The sequence below is a fragment of the Lonchura striata genome, chromosome 1A (genome assembly GCF_050655825.1).
Source record: "Lonchura striata isolate lonStrDom1 chromosome 1A, ASM5065582v1, whole genome shotgun sequence".
In the NCBI taxonomy this organism is placed as follows: domain Eukaryota; kingdom Metazoa; phylum Chordata; class Aves; order Passeriformes; family Estrildidae; genus Lonchura; species Lonchura striata.
In genome coordinates, this window is record NC_140741.1 from 55,492,916 (window position 1) to 55,510,438 (window position 17,523).

The window sequence follows — 17,523 nt, forward strand, 5'->3', positions numbered from 1 at the left end:
AGATTTCCTACCAGGAAAGCATATTTCTCCTCCCACGAAACTGCCACCTAAAACATTGCCTTCCTCTCCTCCCACACGTCATACCAATGTCATATGTAAAGCCAACACTAGAAGACTCTAATCCTATCACTGTCTTAAAATGCATTACTTCCTTTTTTTCCTTCTAGGGAACTATTAAATGCCTTAAAAGGAGAAATAATAAAACATCGCTTTTAGAATTGCATCAGTGAGACAATGATTCTTTAGGTTTACCATTATTTGCAGATAAAGACAGTTACAAAAAGTGTTTGAGAATAAGCCATAAATTTTAACACTAATTATAAATAGAATTTGTGCTTAGTATAGTGGGAAAATTGCAGGCATAAAAGGAAAGCTTTGCTATTACACCATCTTCTGGTTAGACTTGGGAACTGTGACAGAAGGTTTAAGTTGAGAATTTAGGATATTGAGCTTTGAGCACTCAACAATTGCTAAGAAATCTATTTCATTCTTAGGGACAGTAAAAGCACATTTCTGGAACATGTTAGCTATACCTTACCCTTTTTCTATTTTTTTTTCTTTTTTTTTTTTTAAAGCAACTTACAGGAGTACTGATGTATGAAGACGTTCTAATATCGATGATAACAGGATCAGGTGTTTGTATATCAGGCACATCAAAGATAGGGTTGACCTGTTGAAAATGAATTATATCATTATTTCAGCACCAACAGAGAAAAGGAAATAAGACTGAAATAAAAAGTGAGAACACACTTAGCAGTCCAGATCAATTAGTTCCCAAACCCTATTCAAGTTCATTAAGTCATCCATTACTAACAGACTGTCGATATGCTTACTTCTTCTGTACCAACTCTGATTGCCAAAATAAATTTGAAAGCACTTCCGTGGAAAATAAGTAATAGGTAACACTGAAATCTGTGATATGGTAACAGATCAAAGACAAAAAGATGTTGCTCCTGAAACCACAGGAAAAACTGCTTTATAATGGGACAGTGGCTGATTGATCAGATAGAATGATAGATGACAGAAATGTCGTCACAGTATCTGCAATTGTGCTCTTAATTTCACAGTTACTACTTGCTTATTTTTGGCTGAAGAAGTTAATCTATAACTTTAGCAATATTTTGCTAATGTCCTTTCCTGAGAAAGTGAAGCATTAAAAAAGTACCAGAGAATATGAAATTTGAGAAAGCTACTGCTTTTATCTTATGGTTTTGCCTAAGGATCAGAATAACCTCCCTATAAAAATTTGTGTGCATATTATCCCTACCATTATATTATCTAGGTGTATCACAGCCTAAGATGTTTGCTTTCTCAGTGTGATGCATGGAAGTACTATTCTTATTATTTTATGAACTGGCATAATTTACAGAAAGACTAGAGATGACTTTCAAATCAAGAGTTTGGCAGTAGCATCAGTAATCCAGAGACAGTATTAATTCCAACCACCTTATTGAAAGCAGAAAAAATATCTCAGAACCACCAAAACTCACTTGCCTAGTAACAGAGTTTAGTCACTGAAAGTTTCTTAGCTACAAGGGTCATTTTATTTTGACTTCTCAAGAGAGAGATCCTACTATTTCACCTGAAGACTGTCAAAACCTCAGCTCAGCCAGAGCTGTTCACTCAGTAACTGCTTCAGTGCTATTTCCACAAGGAAAAATCCCTGATGCTAGGGTCCATACATTGGTATAAGGACCTTTAAGTTAGAGACATGTTTGTTGAGTAGCTAGAATACAATCTTACATCTGAAATTAATAGCCAGGGAAGGAGCGCAGCAACACCTTGCACTGCCTGAAGACTTTCCATTCAGTTTATTTAGATTTCCATAACTTACATGTAGAAATCTAGGCAAAAATTAATAGAAACAAGATCTCCCTCAGTAAATACAAGTGAAGAAGATAGATGCAGTTTACTAGCAAGCTAGAAGGTAAAGAAATATTTAAAAACAGATATTACCTGATTATTTAAAGTAAAAGTGATTCTTACACTTTGCAGCACTTACAAATCAGAGATGACAAATCTTCCTTAAGGTGAGATCTTAAAGTTTGTTCACTTCTCTGAGTAGCAATGCTTATTTCTTTTATTCAGTTTCAATAAGCCATTTATTCTTCATCTATGATCTTTTTTTTTCTGTCCTCCAATTACAAGTGTATCAGTCAAGAATGGGCAGGGACACAGGGACAATCTTTAAGAAAACCCATTCAACTACATGGTCATAAAAGCTGAACACTTAAAATTCTCCCTCATTTGTAGATATTAGGATCACATCTTGCGTTCTTCCAATTTTGTTGAATAGACTTGGAGGAAAGAAAGGGAGAGAGGAGAACCAAAGCCAGGTAACATGGTCTATGTAATACCCTTCTATTTAGCTGAAACTTCTACCATTTTAACTGGACTCCTCCTTTAGCATTTTTTCTGCAGAAACATGATTAATGAAAACCTCCTTTGAATACAGTATTGCTTACCACTTTTTCACGGCTAAGGTGAGCAGGAGAGGAACTGCAAATTTTACTGTTTTGCCTCTATACATATTATGTCTACTGAGATTACACAGGCCACTGTCCACAGCGTTTACATTTGTTCAGTGCCCAGGATAATCAGGGTCAGTTGCTTCTGACATTGTCAGCCCTACAATAAATATCATTAATGTATTATCCAAGTGCCAATCATAATAGGGGCAGGTAAGACTGAAGTCATTTTCTGACATGCATTGTTTGGGCATGGAAGAGAGGACAATGCATCTGCAGGACTTTGCAGAAGAGGGACAGTAGATGCCTACTACCTATCAGTATTCTAACATGGAGTATTCTACTGCAGTATTATCGCAAATAGCTCTTGAAACATCTTTGAGATAGTATCTCTTTATTGCATACATCGGAGATATTGCAGAATGAGTTAAATTCTTGATACATGTTGGTAAATAAATACATGGTATTATTAAGTTTCAAAAAATGTTCTTTTCATACAAGTGTCACATCCTGAAGCTAGAATGAAAGTTCCTCTGAGTATATATACTTCTGCTTATTGCTTTACCAGTGATAAAGGGAGGATGAGGACTACTGTAAACAATGACTGGGGGTGGAGGAACTAAAATAATTAAATATAAAATTATCAAGCAACTTGTCAGAAATAACATCTAAAAGGTGTTTAAAAATGCACAAAAATATAAAGGCTGTATCTAAGTCCTTCATACAAATATTAGTGTTTAATATTGCACTAAAAATGAATGAGGTAATAGAATTAAGCTAGATGTAAAAGTTTCAAATTACTTGACATTTCCTGACAAGGTGATGTAGTCTAGCTGTAAAATAATCTTACCAAGGAAAATCTTCAAGGTTTTCTGTCTTGTTTCTTAAAGTTAAGTCTTTGAAAAGACTTAACTTTAAGAAACAAGACAGAAGAACCAGAGCACTAAAATGCAAGGCAGGGAGTATTGTCACATATTACAGGTTTTCAAAAACACTTTTTCAAAGCTTTGCATTAATTTCCTGGTAAACTGATACATAAATATTTTCATTATAATTTTCTGACATGATAATACAATTAGCACCTTTTGATCCATAATACAATAAAATATATTTGAATGGAAGGGTTTTACAGAATCTTCCATGAATTAGAAAAATAAAGTTAATAAAAAGAGGAAGTTTTAAATTACTCATAAAGTATTTATATAGGAAAGTGATTTAGCTACTTGTGAAATAGTCTCTCCAAACACAAGAGAAAATTAGCTCTCATTTTGATTAAACACTGTTCATTGTTCTAAACTGGGGCCCTAAAGCCAAGCAAGCCATATAATCTTTTTTCCTACTGCCACCTAGTGTATAATTGAATTTCCTTCATCTGAGAAAATATTTACAACTGAAAATACACTGAAAATTTTAAGATTAAATTAAATCAGAAGAGGTAAACTCTATGCACCTTAATATGTTCAAACCTCAAAGCTGTTTTGAAAGAAATTAATCTGTTTTAAAGAAGTCTTTAGCACATGAAAGGTCGATTATATACAAACATGGCAAATTCAGAAATACAATTATCACCAAGTGGAATGTAGTTTTTAGTATATTTCACTAAAATGGCATAACTGATTAAACTACTATTTTCAAATAGCTCCACAAGGTCCTTATGTCAAAAAGAGACAACAACTGGGATTTATCTCACCTAAATTTAGACATACTGCTAGACACCTGCATTTGAGCTGGTAATCACCTAAGATTACCTCTGTGACCAACAGAAAAAAACAGGCGCCTTTAGAGAACAAATAATTTATTTACATTTCCAAGTTGTCTGAAAAATTGAAATTATTATAAGCAGTAAAACTCTACTTACTCGAATATTCAAGAATCACATTGATGAGTGCAGTTGGAGAACAGTTATAAAGTTTTACAACTCAAGAACATGAAATTCAACACTGTATTAAAATTCAGGCTACTGGACTGAGGAGAAGACAAAACTAATGATTTTCTTGTAAAAGTTAATTATGCCTCAAAAATAGATAGGTAGAGTGAAAATAAAATAGGGAAGGCATCTGAAATATTCCTGGTTCAATGTATAGCTTTGAAGAGTGAATAAGAAAAAGTAATCAGAAAAGGCAAAATACACTCAAGCTTTATCTTTCTGTCACTATCCTGAAGGCAAAACACCAGATGACACCTGCAATTCTTAACACCCTTGTGCCATCTGCTTTATTCAAAACAGCATTTCCAACAGGTGATGTGTGAAAACATGGCAACTGTGCCTCTGATCCCAGATGAATAAATTCTAAGCCAGCTCTATTTTTGTGTATCACTCAGAATCAAGTCCTGTAATTACAGGGACTTTGCCACACTGAGACAAGCAGGGATAGAGAAGCAATAGCTAACCAAAAGCAATAAAAGTGTGAAACATCAGGAATTTTAAAAAATAGAGGGAGAATTACTTTCCTCTTGAGTTCTGCCTGTCCATCTGTTGAACTTTTTGTATTTTAACACCTTTAATTTTATCCTAAGGTAATCCCTCTTCAGTACTGTTGTAGAGGTGACTAAACTTAACCAGATGAGCATAACTCAACACAATGAATTATAACACATCTCAAGCATTTAGATAATATTGTAGTGACGTAGCAAACCTTAAGCAGTAATTCATACTTTTAAAAATCCCACCTCCAAACTGCTTCCTCTGCCTGCCTGTAACTCCTTTATATGTTACCAAGCCTCTTTGAATACTGCTACTCCTGTTTGACTAAGATCAATTATCTTACCCTGTTCACATAGAAATATGAAAAGAAAGGAAGAAAATAACAAGAAAGGAAACAGCTGTGCATAATATCTGAAGTGTAGATGAGATAATAGGAAAAATTGTCATTACAACTGCTATGCCATAATGGAATAGATCACACAGAGAGATAGAGGAATCTCCAAGCCTCTTCAAGACTCTCTAACCAAACACAGGCGAACTGATGTAGCACTGACAGGAAGAATAGATGACCTCCAGAAGCTCCCTCTGACATGCCTGTGATTCCATTCCTCCTTTCCCTTATATATTAGAAACATGATGAGCCATTGAAAGATGAGGGTAGGATTGCAGTGGACAGCCTAATGCTAGAATTCTCTCTATTGCCTCTGGCTTAGAAACACATTGGCATGTGAAAAAAAAAAAATGCTTTAACTGAAGAAGGACAAAAATTCTTTTTTTCCTTATCCAGAGAACAGCACAGTGGGCCTAGACATTATGCTTGTCTTAGTTACAAGAGGAAATAGTTAAGAAAATTTGACACTGAAAAATTTCAAGCACAGTGCTATCTAGGAATTAGTGCATGCTAACTAAAGCATGTTACTGCTGGTAGTAACCTGATACCAGTTTTGTCTGTATAAATTATGTTTTTGTCCAGTTGGTGAGGTCTATTCTTCCTCATCACAACAAAAATCCCACCATTTTTGTTGAGACAGACAGGAGTAGAAATAAAAACAAGACAAATATAGTGAGAAAATTTGATCATTTCACCTTAAAACCATCTCAATTATTATTACATTACTTCTAAAAATTAGCTGCAAAAGCAATTCTAATCACTATTACTAGAGCACTTATTTTACAATATAAAAATATATTATATTACAATAATGAGTTTAATTGAAACTGCCAGGCACTGTTTTGTCTCAAAGAATATAACATACTTGATGTTACGTAGAGAAAGATATTCTAGTGACAATATGATGTTAATAGAAAACTAAATACAGCAAACTCTTGTAACACAAAGAGTCCAGAAAATGTAACACAAAGAGTCCAAAACTTCTATGACAAAGCCATAGAGCTCTTTCACTGCTTCAGAGCAGCCTAGGAGCCTATCAGCTGCTACAAGTGCTGCAGCCATTAATAAATGCAGATATAAGGCTAAGTTAAATCTGTCAAAGCTAATAAATAATAATAAATAATTTCTAATAAATAATTTCTTAACAACTGATGAATTTCCTTCATGAGCCTTTTCAGTATTGATAACGAGGCTTCCTAGCCTTGGTTTAACCTTAGCCTGAACTCATTAATGCTTTTCCAGAGCTTCTCAATTACCCAGGACCAGGAACAAGAAAAAAATTATTTGAGAAATTAGTTTAGAGTATATTCACATCTTTGCCAGGCATGTAAACAGCAGAGAGGTCTGGAAGTGTTGACCTGAAAGGAAGACAATAGACCCCTGCAGCTATAAGCCACTGTATTTGTTTAGTACATATTATAACTGGTGCAGTTTGAATGGTCTTGAAGCAAAATGTTGCTCCAGCAAGACTGGCTTCAATCTGCTGGCAAATGCTGTGATTGAGTTTGCTCTGGCACTGACCATACATACTGAAGGCTGGTGCCAGTAAACTCAACTTCATTCATCTACTTTACAACAAATATCCAAGTGCAGCATGGAAGTTTGTTTATGAAGCTTGTGGTCAGAACAGGATGCAGTCATCCTGTTCTGACCAAAATGTTAAGCATTAGAAAGCCTCACATCTGACAATAGAACCAGGCACAGAAGAAATCTTTGTCATTCATTTTGTCAGAGTTCTCTTCCCCCAGCAAATGTTCTCAATCTTTATACTACCCATTTGCATGTATTCATATTGAAAAAACACCCACCCACAAAAAAGCTCAATATCCCCAAATACCAATGTTTTAATACTCTGAGTATGAAATAAATGCCATGGCAGCAGTATCTACATTTTCAATGTAGGCAATGAGGCAATAGTGAACTTCTATAGTACTCTGGTAGCGTATTACAGCAATCAGAAATTTCTAGATTTATCTCAAGTAAGTTCTTCAACACTAGAGGAACTGGGAGACTATCAAGAAAGAGAAGAAAATATAGATAATCGCCATGCAGAAGCCAGCCAGCTCTATCAGAGACTGTCACAAAGAAAGTGTAAACAATGGCCTCATTGAAGGCATAGCATTGGTTACCTATTGAGCATAATCTTCAGACTGTTTGACAAGCACAAGATTTCTTCTAATACTGACACAGAACATTTAACATTGCACTTTGATCCCCTAATTTCCAACACTTTCATTGGATGCCAGTAGATAGTTTGACAGTAAAGTAGTTCAAGAATGAAATACCAGGAAATCAGAATACATAGTACTGTAAAACACACTTGCTAGCCTAGAAAGTTTTTTAGATAGATATCAAGACCTCACAATACCTAAAGGTCCTGGAAAGAGGGACAGCTTGTGACAAGAAAGTATTTGACATTCAGTAATATCAGCACTTTTTTCTCCTTATAATGATGTATTTCGATAAGTATTGTAAAGCTCATTGGAAATTCAGATACCTACTGCAACACTTGCAGAGTTATTTCAGAAACCAGATTATCACGTATGTTTTGCTTGAATGAGATGTATAGACACAGAAGAGGCATGAAAGTAATTTCAGCATAAACCTGCCAGTATCAGCCTGCCTAGTAACCCTCATGAGAATTCATAAATTATGGTTGCTTCAAAACTATTATACAGAACAATAAAAAGCTTCCTGGTATACACAAAACATATTTAACTATAAATGTCAGACAGTGTTCACAGAAGCTTCTTGTTTCTTATATTAGACAATTTACTGCACTCACCTCAACTGACTTACATTTTTCATCATGGAAATGATATGACCTTGGGCAAACATCAAGAAAGTGAGGAGGATCATCAATACATGTTCTTCTAAAATTGTGTTTGAGAACTTCATCATCCAAAGTATCAAAGTTGGTTTTCCATAGTAATACCTATAAGAAATCTTCATATCAGTAATTACTTGAAGGCTATTCAGTGCTCAAAACCTAACTATTTAGTAAAGTCTGCTATTACTAGTAGATAACTGCATCGTAACTGCAATGGTGTTTTAATCCTAACTCTACTGCAAAACAGGCACTTCCCCAGAGTATTTTTACTTCAAATCTAAAAGATGTGGTTCAATCTATTAAAAAGTTAACCTCTAAGCATGTCTATAATCACAAAACAAAGCAAACTCCTGTCCCACTGAACTATCCCAAGTTACTTGTCTGCCAGATTAAGGGATCATATACTGTTAAATTTTTGCCCCCTACAAAGGTTTGCAGGTCTAACAAGAATGTTTGAAGGAATAAGAGAAATAAGAAATTTCCACAGAACTCTAAAACACCTGGTTCCAATGTTTTAGCAACAGGAATCTCTTTTCTGAGCTTTTTCTAGTTATGTTCTAGGTAGAAACCATATATTAAGTCACACAATGACCAAATGCAGAAGGTCATGAGATACAGAGGTAGTCCAGAGGTATTCTATCCAGTCTTATGAATATAAGTAGTAGCCACATAGGCTACTACTTTCCAAAAAAATAGGTATAACTTTGCTCTTTCACATAAAAGGTCTTATGTTTTCCATGACAACAGGTTAATGAAATAAATTGCAATGTGCACATACAGCCAGAAATGTGAGGAACATGACAGACAGAACACTACACTTTGAGATCTTTTTTGTTTGAGGAAAGAAGCAAAAATAAATAAATAAATGTATCCAGTGTTTGTTTCAAATATTTAACCTGCTTCTAAACAATGCTGTCAGCTGGTTCTGCACCAACCAGAAACTTGATACAAAAAGCAGAGATACTGGTTTTCCTTCTTTGATGGAAAGGTATGGAATGGTCTGTTGATTGAAAACTTGAAATAATATATGTATGAAGGAAGCAGTCTTCCATAAACTTAATAGTACATCAGCTGCCTCCAGCACATACTGTGAATGGACAATATATTTTGCATACTGCATGAGGAGTAGAAGATGATAACTTTATGGCCAGTCTCTGCTCATAAGCATGACATTGCCAGCAGAACTTTTCCAACAAATACATCCTACAATTACAGTAAACCAAAAATCACAGTGAGTTGAGAAGAAGTCCCACAACTATCCTCCTGGCACACCTGGAAGAACGCTGTGCATGGGTCAGCAAAACAGGATATTTGAAAAGTATGAGTGTATACACCAAAAGAAAATGGACACTAAAGAATAAAGTTCTTATGTTTACTATAGATAAAGATATACACCTTGGTAGTTACCCAACAGTGGTTAGCACATTTTAAAACTTAGAAAAGTGAAAGTTGTAGCAAAGTAAATACTCCTCTCCCACCAAAATTTTCACAAAACAAAGTGAAAAACTTTAACACAGGAAGGCCCATTTTTAAAGTAATTTAAACAGTTATTAGATCTTCTATGACTACTTTTTAAATTTAGCATTTAACTAAGGAAGTGTTTCCTGATGAAACTTGATCTTCCCTCTCATATATTCAGTATGAACCCACTATATCTAACTGCTGAGGAACATGAGACAGATTTTTACCTACTTTCTCCATGCTCTCATGCCCCAGAAGCTTTACAACAGAAAATCAAGGCAGTAAAAAGACAATGACATGACTGAGCTGAACACACATGTCATTCAGGGTACCCCAAATTCAAAGGACTTTGAAGTAAGACAGGCATTCCCAAGGTGTGTTGGCATTCAATGGGTAGGCTGTGTTAGGCTTAATACTGTAAGTCTTTGCCTTCATCAGAGCTTCTCAGATTAATCTTCTGTCATGTGAAGACATGCACTTTTGTTCCTCTTAAGTATAATGTACCAACAGTCATAAAACCCAAAATAAAATACTCCTAGAAGGTAAGGTCAACAATTCAGAATCACGTAGGACTAAGCTGCATTTTGGGACTTAAAATCTTATTTCAGTACGGAAAATCAAAGATCATACTAGTGGGTCAAGAAATAAATATCTTTCCCCCATTCTTGGTTGGTTTTTGTGGATTTTTTTTCCCTGCTTATAAAATTAATATTGGATGTTTCATAACATTTTCACTTTTCCAATAACTTTAAGTCTTGGTAGTACTTCTTACTTAACACTTTGTGATAGAAAGCAATTTTTTTTTATTTCCCAAGACAATCCCTGCTACTAGCTGAAATTTATTTCAAACTACACAAAACAGAATACAGCCATGAAATATGGTAAACTCAAAAGATCTTCATTTCAATAGCATAGCTTTTTATATCTACATCAAGGTTTTAGTTTTTGTAACTGGAAAAAATGAAAAGACAACTAAGGAACATTTCAGACTGAAAATTTAAATCTTGTGCTACAAAATTTCTTTCTTTTTGGAAACTTTATAGACCTGATAGAGATGATTCCAAGCTTGATAGAATTTGTTCTTAATTATGAAATTTATTACAGCAGATAGAGATTAATCATAAGATTTACTGTTTAACTTTTTTTAAAATGCTCAAATTACTCCTCTTCCCTTTATAAAATCCAGTACTTTACTGTTTCATCTAAGTAAATTAATAAAGGTAACACAAGAAGTTTTTTTCCCAATTCTAGACAAAGTTGTCCCAGTAATACAACTTAATATCGACAATTACAGAGTAAGGACTTTAAAAGCAGTGCAAACTTAACAAAGCAAGTAGAACTTAATATTAATTGCAACACAACTACTTCATTGACACTGAATTGCAACACTTTAAATATTCTTAATTAAAAATCATTCCTTTATTTTAATATGTAAAATAGAAGTGTCTAGTCTTATCATAACATCCAATGGAAAGCCTACAGAACACGGAAGTAGACAGAATGCATGTAAGTAATTAGCAAGTTATTGTGACAAACTATATTTAACTCCCATCCACTATAAGAAACATTAAGACATTTAATTTAAGGAGACAATGCCACAAACCTGAGCATCTACTCCACCTGAGGCAAAATTTTCACCACCTTTTGAAAAAGCCACACAAAGTACAGGTCCCTGGAAAAAAAATAGCATACAGTAAAATTAGATTATTACTGTAATCATGACATTTTAGTGCAGAGAAAAACACCAATGCCATTACCTAATGTAATAAATTTTTCAATTTTAATGCAATAAGGAACAATTTTACTGTAGTGGAATTTCTGCAAAACTTGATTGAAAAGTTAATATTGCACATTTTAGTAAGATGCTACATTACAACTACAACAACCTATACTAGGAAAATAGTGGCATTATCCTTAGATTCTACATTTCAGCTTTGCAATGAAAAATTACAAAATATATATTACATTCCTCAAGGCAATACATTTGAATTATTTATTATCAAAAATAGGATTTGTTTGGCATTAACAGGAAAAGGAGGAAATGCCTGCCATTCTTCACAAAAGTAATTTTCTGTAAGCGCCCCCCTCCTTAGAAAACATTGGTTTTCAATAGTCAATAGGACTGAAGTACCAAATAACATGATTTTGAAAATCAAGTGAATTATTAATGAATTTAGAACGTGAGCTTTTACTTAACGAGTGTGTAATATTGCCAGGTAAAAAGCATGGTTACAGGTAAAAACTGATGCATTTCCTTAACCACTAGTGACAAGGTGCATTAACACACCACCTTGCTGTCCACTGAATTTCATCTGCAAGTTGCAAGATAAAAAATGCAATGGCATAAATGTTACTTTCCCTTTGTAAAGATATTGAACAACCTATTAAGATCTCCATTTAAAGAGGATTATTGTGTATACCTTGTGTCCATGAAGAGTGTAAATAAGTCTTTCTCCTAAGAGGTCCAGAATCTTAAGGGTACAGTCAGAAGAAGCAGTGATGAGGTAGTTACCAGAAGGATGGAATGATACACAATTAACCTCTGCTCTGTGAACTGATTTACAGAAGACAATATTCAAAAGCTGTAGATATCTACTAAGAGGATATGTACACTTTATTTCTTTGCTCTTTTCTACTTCCCAAAGAACTACTTTATTTAAGGGAAAAACAACAAAAGTGCTGGGGCATAGAAGACTCAGAGTATTTGCTTAGTTCAGTTCTAAAAAATTAAGAGAATCAAAGATATAAAACGAATACAGACTGGATTCTTGGGGTTGCTACACTACAAAAATATACTTAAAACATATCAGTATGACTTGTTTGTCAACTTTTTCCAGTTGAGTTGTGTGACTCTTTACCACATTTAATTGCAAAGAGCCCACTGTAAAGAAAATAAAACAAACTATGTTGTTTTTACCTTTGAAATGCTGCAGTAGCTTGTTTGTTCGAATATCCCACAGTTTCACTGTGCTATTGGAACCTGCAGAAGCTATACATGTTCCACTTGGGTTGAAATCCACAAAAGTTGGAAATCTAAATATAATTAATGAAAACAGATTTATAATGTGTTTCCACAGAAATATTTAGGTGTGCATATATATATATATAAAGACTACAATACTAACACTGAGCTGCCAAAAACTTGTGTGGAATCTATAAGTATGGAAACTCAAATAAGGCATTTCAAGTAACTGAAATAAGCATAAGAAAACAAGATGTACATGATAAATCATAATCTCACTCTGGTTGAAAATACGGTAAAATTGATCCAAGTCAAACCTTCAGAGTTTGTGCTAGAGTACAAAGTTCCTGGAAGATAGTGTTGCAAAGAGTTTATAAGCAACAAATAAAATAATTTTGTCTAACAACTGAGTATCTAGCTGTAACAACACCTTGGATTTGAAAAAGGATGAAGGCAGCCATGAAATCAGCAGAGCACATATACAAATATTCCACTGACTTGTTAACTAAAACTCTGGATCCAAGATGTTTAAGAAAACTGCATATAAGTAAAAGCAAGTATTTTCTAAATTTAAATAATGCAGATCACTGAAGGTAACAAAATATTTTTATCCACATGCAGAAAAGTCTTAAAGCTTTCTTGTTGAAGCATCCAATATCAAACAGCATTAACAAAATTGAGGGAAAATGTGGAAACATTCCAAAATCTAAGAATAATCTTACTTCTGTTTGGATTATCTCTTGATTGCTGAAAAACAGCTGTATAAGTGCAGCCAGTTAACCTCTTTGGAAAAATATTATATAAATTATTTTACTTGACATGGGTTATAGAATTCCATTTTCAGATTTAACATATGTAGATGTTAATACCACAGAACATTAAACTAATGCCACTAAAATTACACTATTACATTTCTCCTTTTTTTTCTAGTAAAACTTACTCTTCATAATCTGAGAATCTATTAACACAAATTTTATTTCTTGTATCCCAGATGTTAATAGATTTGTCCTCACCACAAGATGCTATTATTCTTCCATCGGGTGAAAATCTGGAACACATAAATGTATACATTACTTAAGAACTGATTCTGCCTATATTAGCATTAGAGACATAAGTAGCAAAACACCAGAAGCAAGGAAGCCAGTTTGAAAAAAAGGATACTTCTAGTATTTCTCATGGACTAATAAAACTGAAAAGAAAAGCTTCTCCCCATATTCCACTCCATCCCATTTCACAATCACCTACAATTAAAAACAGAGCCATAAGCAAGAGGAAGAGAAGGGATTGGGGAAAGCTATCAGCAACCTAAGGATGTCACTTCAGATGACAAAGATTATTATAGAAAACTATAAGTAATAAGACAAAGACAACACAGCAGAATCTTGTGTTCAATGTTAACTTATATTTATGTTGTCCAAGTTATTTCTACACTTACAAATAGTGGGAAAACATTCACAATTCTTCCTAGACTAGCAGACCAGGTTTTTAAAGAGAAAAATTGACTTAACTTCCTCAATCATTATTATTTCACTTATTGAGCAACTGCCCAACGACATTGAAAAAAACTGTTCAAGAACTATCATATGTGATTTCCTGGATCTTTCCTTTTTCTTTTCAAAAATCAGATACTTTGAAACTTCGTAGGGGCCTGCACTTCACCAGTGTTAAACTCCTTTCTCAAGAGGCTTATATCAGGCCTCTCTTAGCTGCAGATTTTCCACTAATATGAAGGAAATTTTTTTTTTAAAAATCAGCAAACAATCTGTTCTTGTCTTTGAAGAGCTGTCCTGTCTTTATAGAGTATGAACCCCAACTTGCAGTCCGAAGGCCATTTCTTTTATCTTTTCCAATTATGTACTTCATCTGGATTCATGACCATTCATTAATGCCACTACTATTCCAAGAATAGTTGAGAAAAACCCCTACAATGCATAATAAATCTAGACATAAGTGGTGGAAAATAAGTTAATACAACAAAAAACCAATCAAAACTGGGGAAAGACAGGACACTGACTGAAAATAAATACAGAAGACCCCATTTGTCCTTTAATGTAGTAGAATGAAGACAGCAACTGATTTAGTACGTACACATATTAACATAAAGCAAGCTTTCATACTTCAGCTAGGTCTACACAAAACATGTGTGCACAAGATTCATTTATTAAAATTTAATTATTGGTGAGAGATCATTACTTGTCATTCACAGACATTCCTTCTCTTATTTCTACTCTGGGATATAAAATCCCCTTTGTCAGGAATTCTACTTTACCAAGAGAATAAAAACAACACTTACTTGGCACAGCGAACCCAACCAGTGTGTTGGAACAGTGTAAACAAAAGGCGCTGATAGCAAACACTCCATACTTTTACTAATTTATCATTAGATGCTGAAACTACAGAGCAGCCATCATGGGAGAAGCTCACACTCCGAACAGATGCTGTATGACCTTTCAATACTGATGATTCTCCATGACTAAGGGGGGAGAAAATGAAACAAAACCCTGAATACCAAGTCACAAATCACAATTACATTAAAGAGCTTAAATCCCCATAAAACTCAATTTTGGCATATTTAGAATCTTACCCAAATGAAAAACCAGTATACAGAGGCCAACTCTTAATGTCACCATTATTTTTAACTTATTTAAATATTATTAGAATAACATTCCTTAAGTTGCATTTAGCATGACCAATTTTACAGAACAGTGCAATTAAGTAGTAGCATTGGCCTTTAGTCTCATTAGTATTTGAAAGAGATTTTGTTTAATATAGTAATCTAGAAAACACTTGGAAGTTCAAGTAACATCTGTCTAAGATCATACTGAATAATTCATAATTACTACTACTCAAGAACAGTCTGATAAACCAAGTCAATTAAAATATTTTTTTTCCAAAAAAACATTGTTTTCATCATTTGTCTCCCCAAAATGAAGCACAGCCATGCAATCCTTATTAAAATATAATCTTTAAACCAGAGAAATATACAAAGCATAGTTCTACACACCCTAAATTGTGACCTCCGAGTTGTTATATTTTTCTTTTGAAACAACAGAATATTTAGAAAATAATAAAGTAATAAAGAACCGTGTTGCGTGTGGTCCCCAATCTCCGTTTCTGTAAAAGTCCAGGCACGTGGAAAGGAAAAAGAAACTTGAGTAAAGCCTCCAACATTCACATTGTACAATCATGAAACATATCCAACATTGCTCAGTTATACTCACATGCAAGGAATCCATAGCCTGACAGTGTGATCATGAGAAGCTGAAGCCAGCACCTGCCCATCTGGTGAGAACTCTACACTTGTCACCGCTTCCGCATGGCCTGAAAATCTGTAGGCTCTGCACTGGGCATTCAGCTTCCACAATATAAGAAGAGTATCCACAGAGCAGCTAACTGCAAGTAAAAGACATCAGAAGTCTCCTCACTGCGCTTATGAAAGTCAAAGCAAACGACTATGGATTTGGATTCACCAGAGAACTTAATGGGTATTACAGGGAGGGAGGAGTAATTAGGTTTTAATGGGTTCTTAGCCTAAGCAGAAGCCTGGTAGCAAGTTATGCTAAGACCGGGCTTTCAGAAGGATGTCACAAGACTGGGAGAAGTAAAGGGCAATTCTTAGCAGGTAGCTCTCTCACATAAACCAACTGGCTTGCAAGTACTTTGACGATAGAGAGCAAAACATTCAAAGCCGAACATCATGCACATCAGTAACTATGAACACAGATTTGGTTTTACCAAATCCTAAGAACAATAGGCAAATTCTTTAGTAATCTCATTTTGATCTCCGAGATGGAACTTGTTTCAAGTATCAAGTGTTTAACTCCAAAAAAACATGCCAACTTAAACTGAAGACACGACTTCTAACACTTCAGATTATCTACAGTTGAGTGACAATATCGACATACAATTCCAAATTCCTATTTAAGTACCAATTTTATAACATTCATATTTGTCTAGTTCAAAAGAAAACAAAGTTGTCATTCTGAAAACACAGCATGTTTGAGGGTGGGTTTTTTGCAGTCACTTTACAGGTGAACAATACTAGCTACAGTCAAAAAGGCAAACCTAACTTTCACCAGAGCTTGATCATTTTCAGGAAACTGTAAGAAGCAAAGACAATAAGCAGCTGAATTAAACTGGTACATGTGATTCCTATATCCCTGTCATCTTCATCTCTGCTAAACGTTAATATATATTCATAAATCAAAACAAGGTATTCACACTCCCAGTTGTCAAATTCCTAACCCTAGTAGAGAAAAGAAGAGGGGCCTCCTGGAAGCTGGAAGTGTACACGAAGATGGCTTTTCTCTATCCAGTTTCTTTCAAGCACCAACATAGCACAAAGAAATTGAATTTCCTTATTATCACATGTCCAGGCAAGCATCAAACAAAATATTAGCATATTAGAATATTAAATATTAACTATTAAATTCTCTTTATTAATTTTCTACAAAGATACTGTTTTTAATCTTAAAAGACTAGCTTCTGCTAAAAGATGCGAGACCAGACTATCCCTATGTCCATATCAACAGGCCTATATTTGGTAAAGAAATACAGGATATTTTTCCCCCACTTCAACTATTCAAAGCCCTGTTTTACAGCAGGGTCTTTCTAATTGTACCTGAAAATATTCCTTTTCCCCTTTGATTCTGGAAAGTGATCTACAGTGGAGTAAAACTGAATGGAAAAAATGAAATATAAGCTAAAATAGAATTTGAAGGCACAGGGTTGGAAATGTGAAACAGACAAGACTGACTGGCTTCTAAAACAAATCATTGATGAACTACAAAATACCTGTGGTGTCTTATGAATAATGCATGAAGCCTGTGCAGTATCAGCTTTCAGTTGCAAAAACTGAGGGAAATATTCTGAGAAAGATGACAACACCATTGATGTCAGCCTGGTTTCTTGTAGCTTGCCGTCTTATAGATGGACTATCCAAAGGTAAATGAGACACAAGCAGTGACCTGAAGTTCTCCTTCCTGT

General features: G+C 34.4%; 1 protein-coding gene across 3 annotated transcripts in view; it reads right to left on the reverse strand.

Annotated features, from left to right (window-relative positions):
* POC1B (POC1 centriolar protein B) overlaps positions 1–17,523 on the reverse strand; it is a 44,776-nt gene that overhangs the window by 20,598 nt on the left and 6,655 nt on the right. For all 3 annotated transcript variants that reach the window (XM_021528014.3, XM_021528013.3, XM_085570218.1), the window contains exons 3-10: positions 15,759–15,930; positions 14,831–15,010; positions 13,478–13,585; positions 12,493–12,608; positions 11,996–12,129; positions 11,179–11,247; positions 8,070–8,219; positions 584–670 (exon numbers count right to left, since the gene is read on the reverse strand). In XM_021528014.3, coding sequence (XP_021383689.2) covers positions 584–670; positions 8,070–8,219; positions 11,179–11,247; positions 11,996–12,129; positions 12,493–12,608; positions 13,478–13,585; positions 14,831–15,010; positions 15,759–15,930 — 1,016 coding nt within the window. The remainder of the gene's footprint in view (positions 1–583; positions 671–8,069; positions 8,220–11,178; positions 11,248–11,995; positions 12,130–12,492; positions 12,609–13,477; positions 13,586–14,830; positions 15,011–15,758; positions 15,931–17,523) is intronic.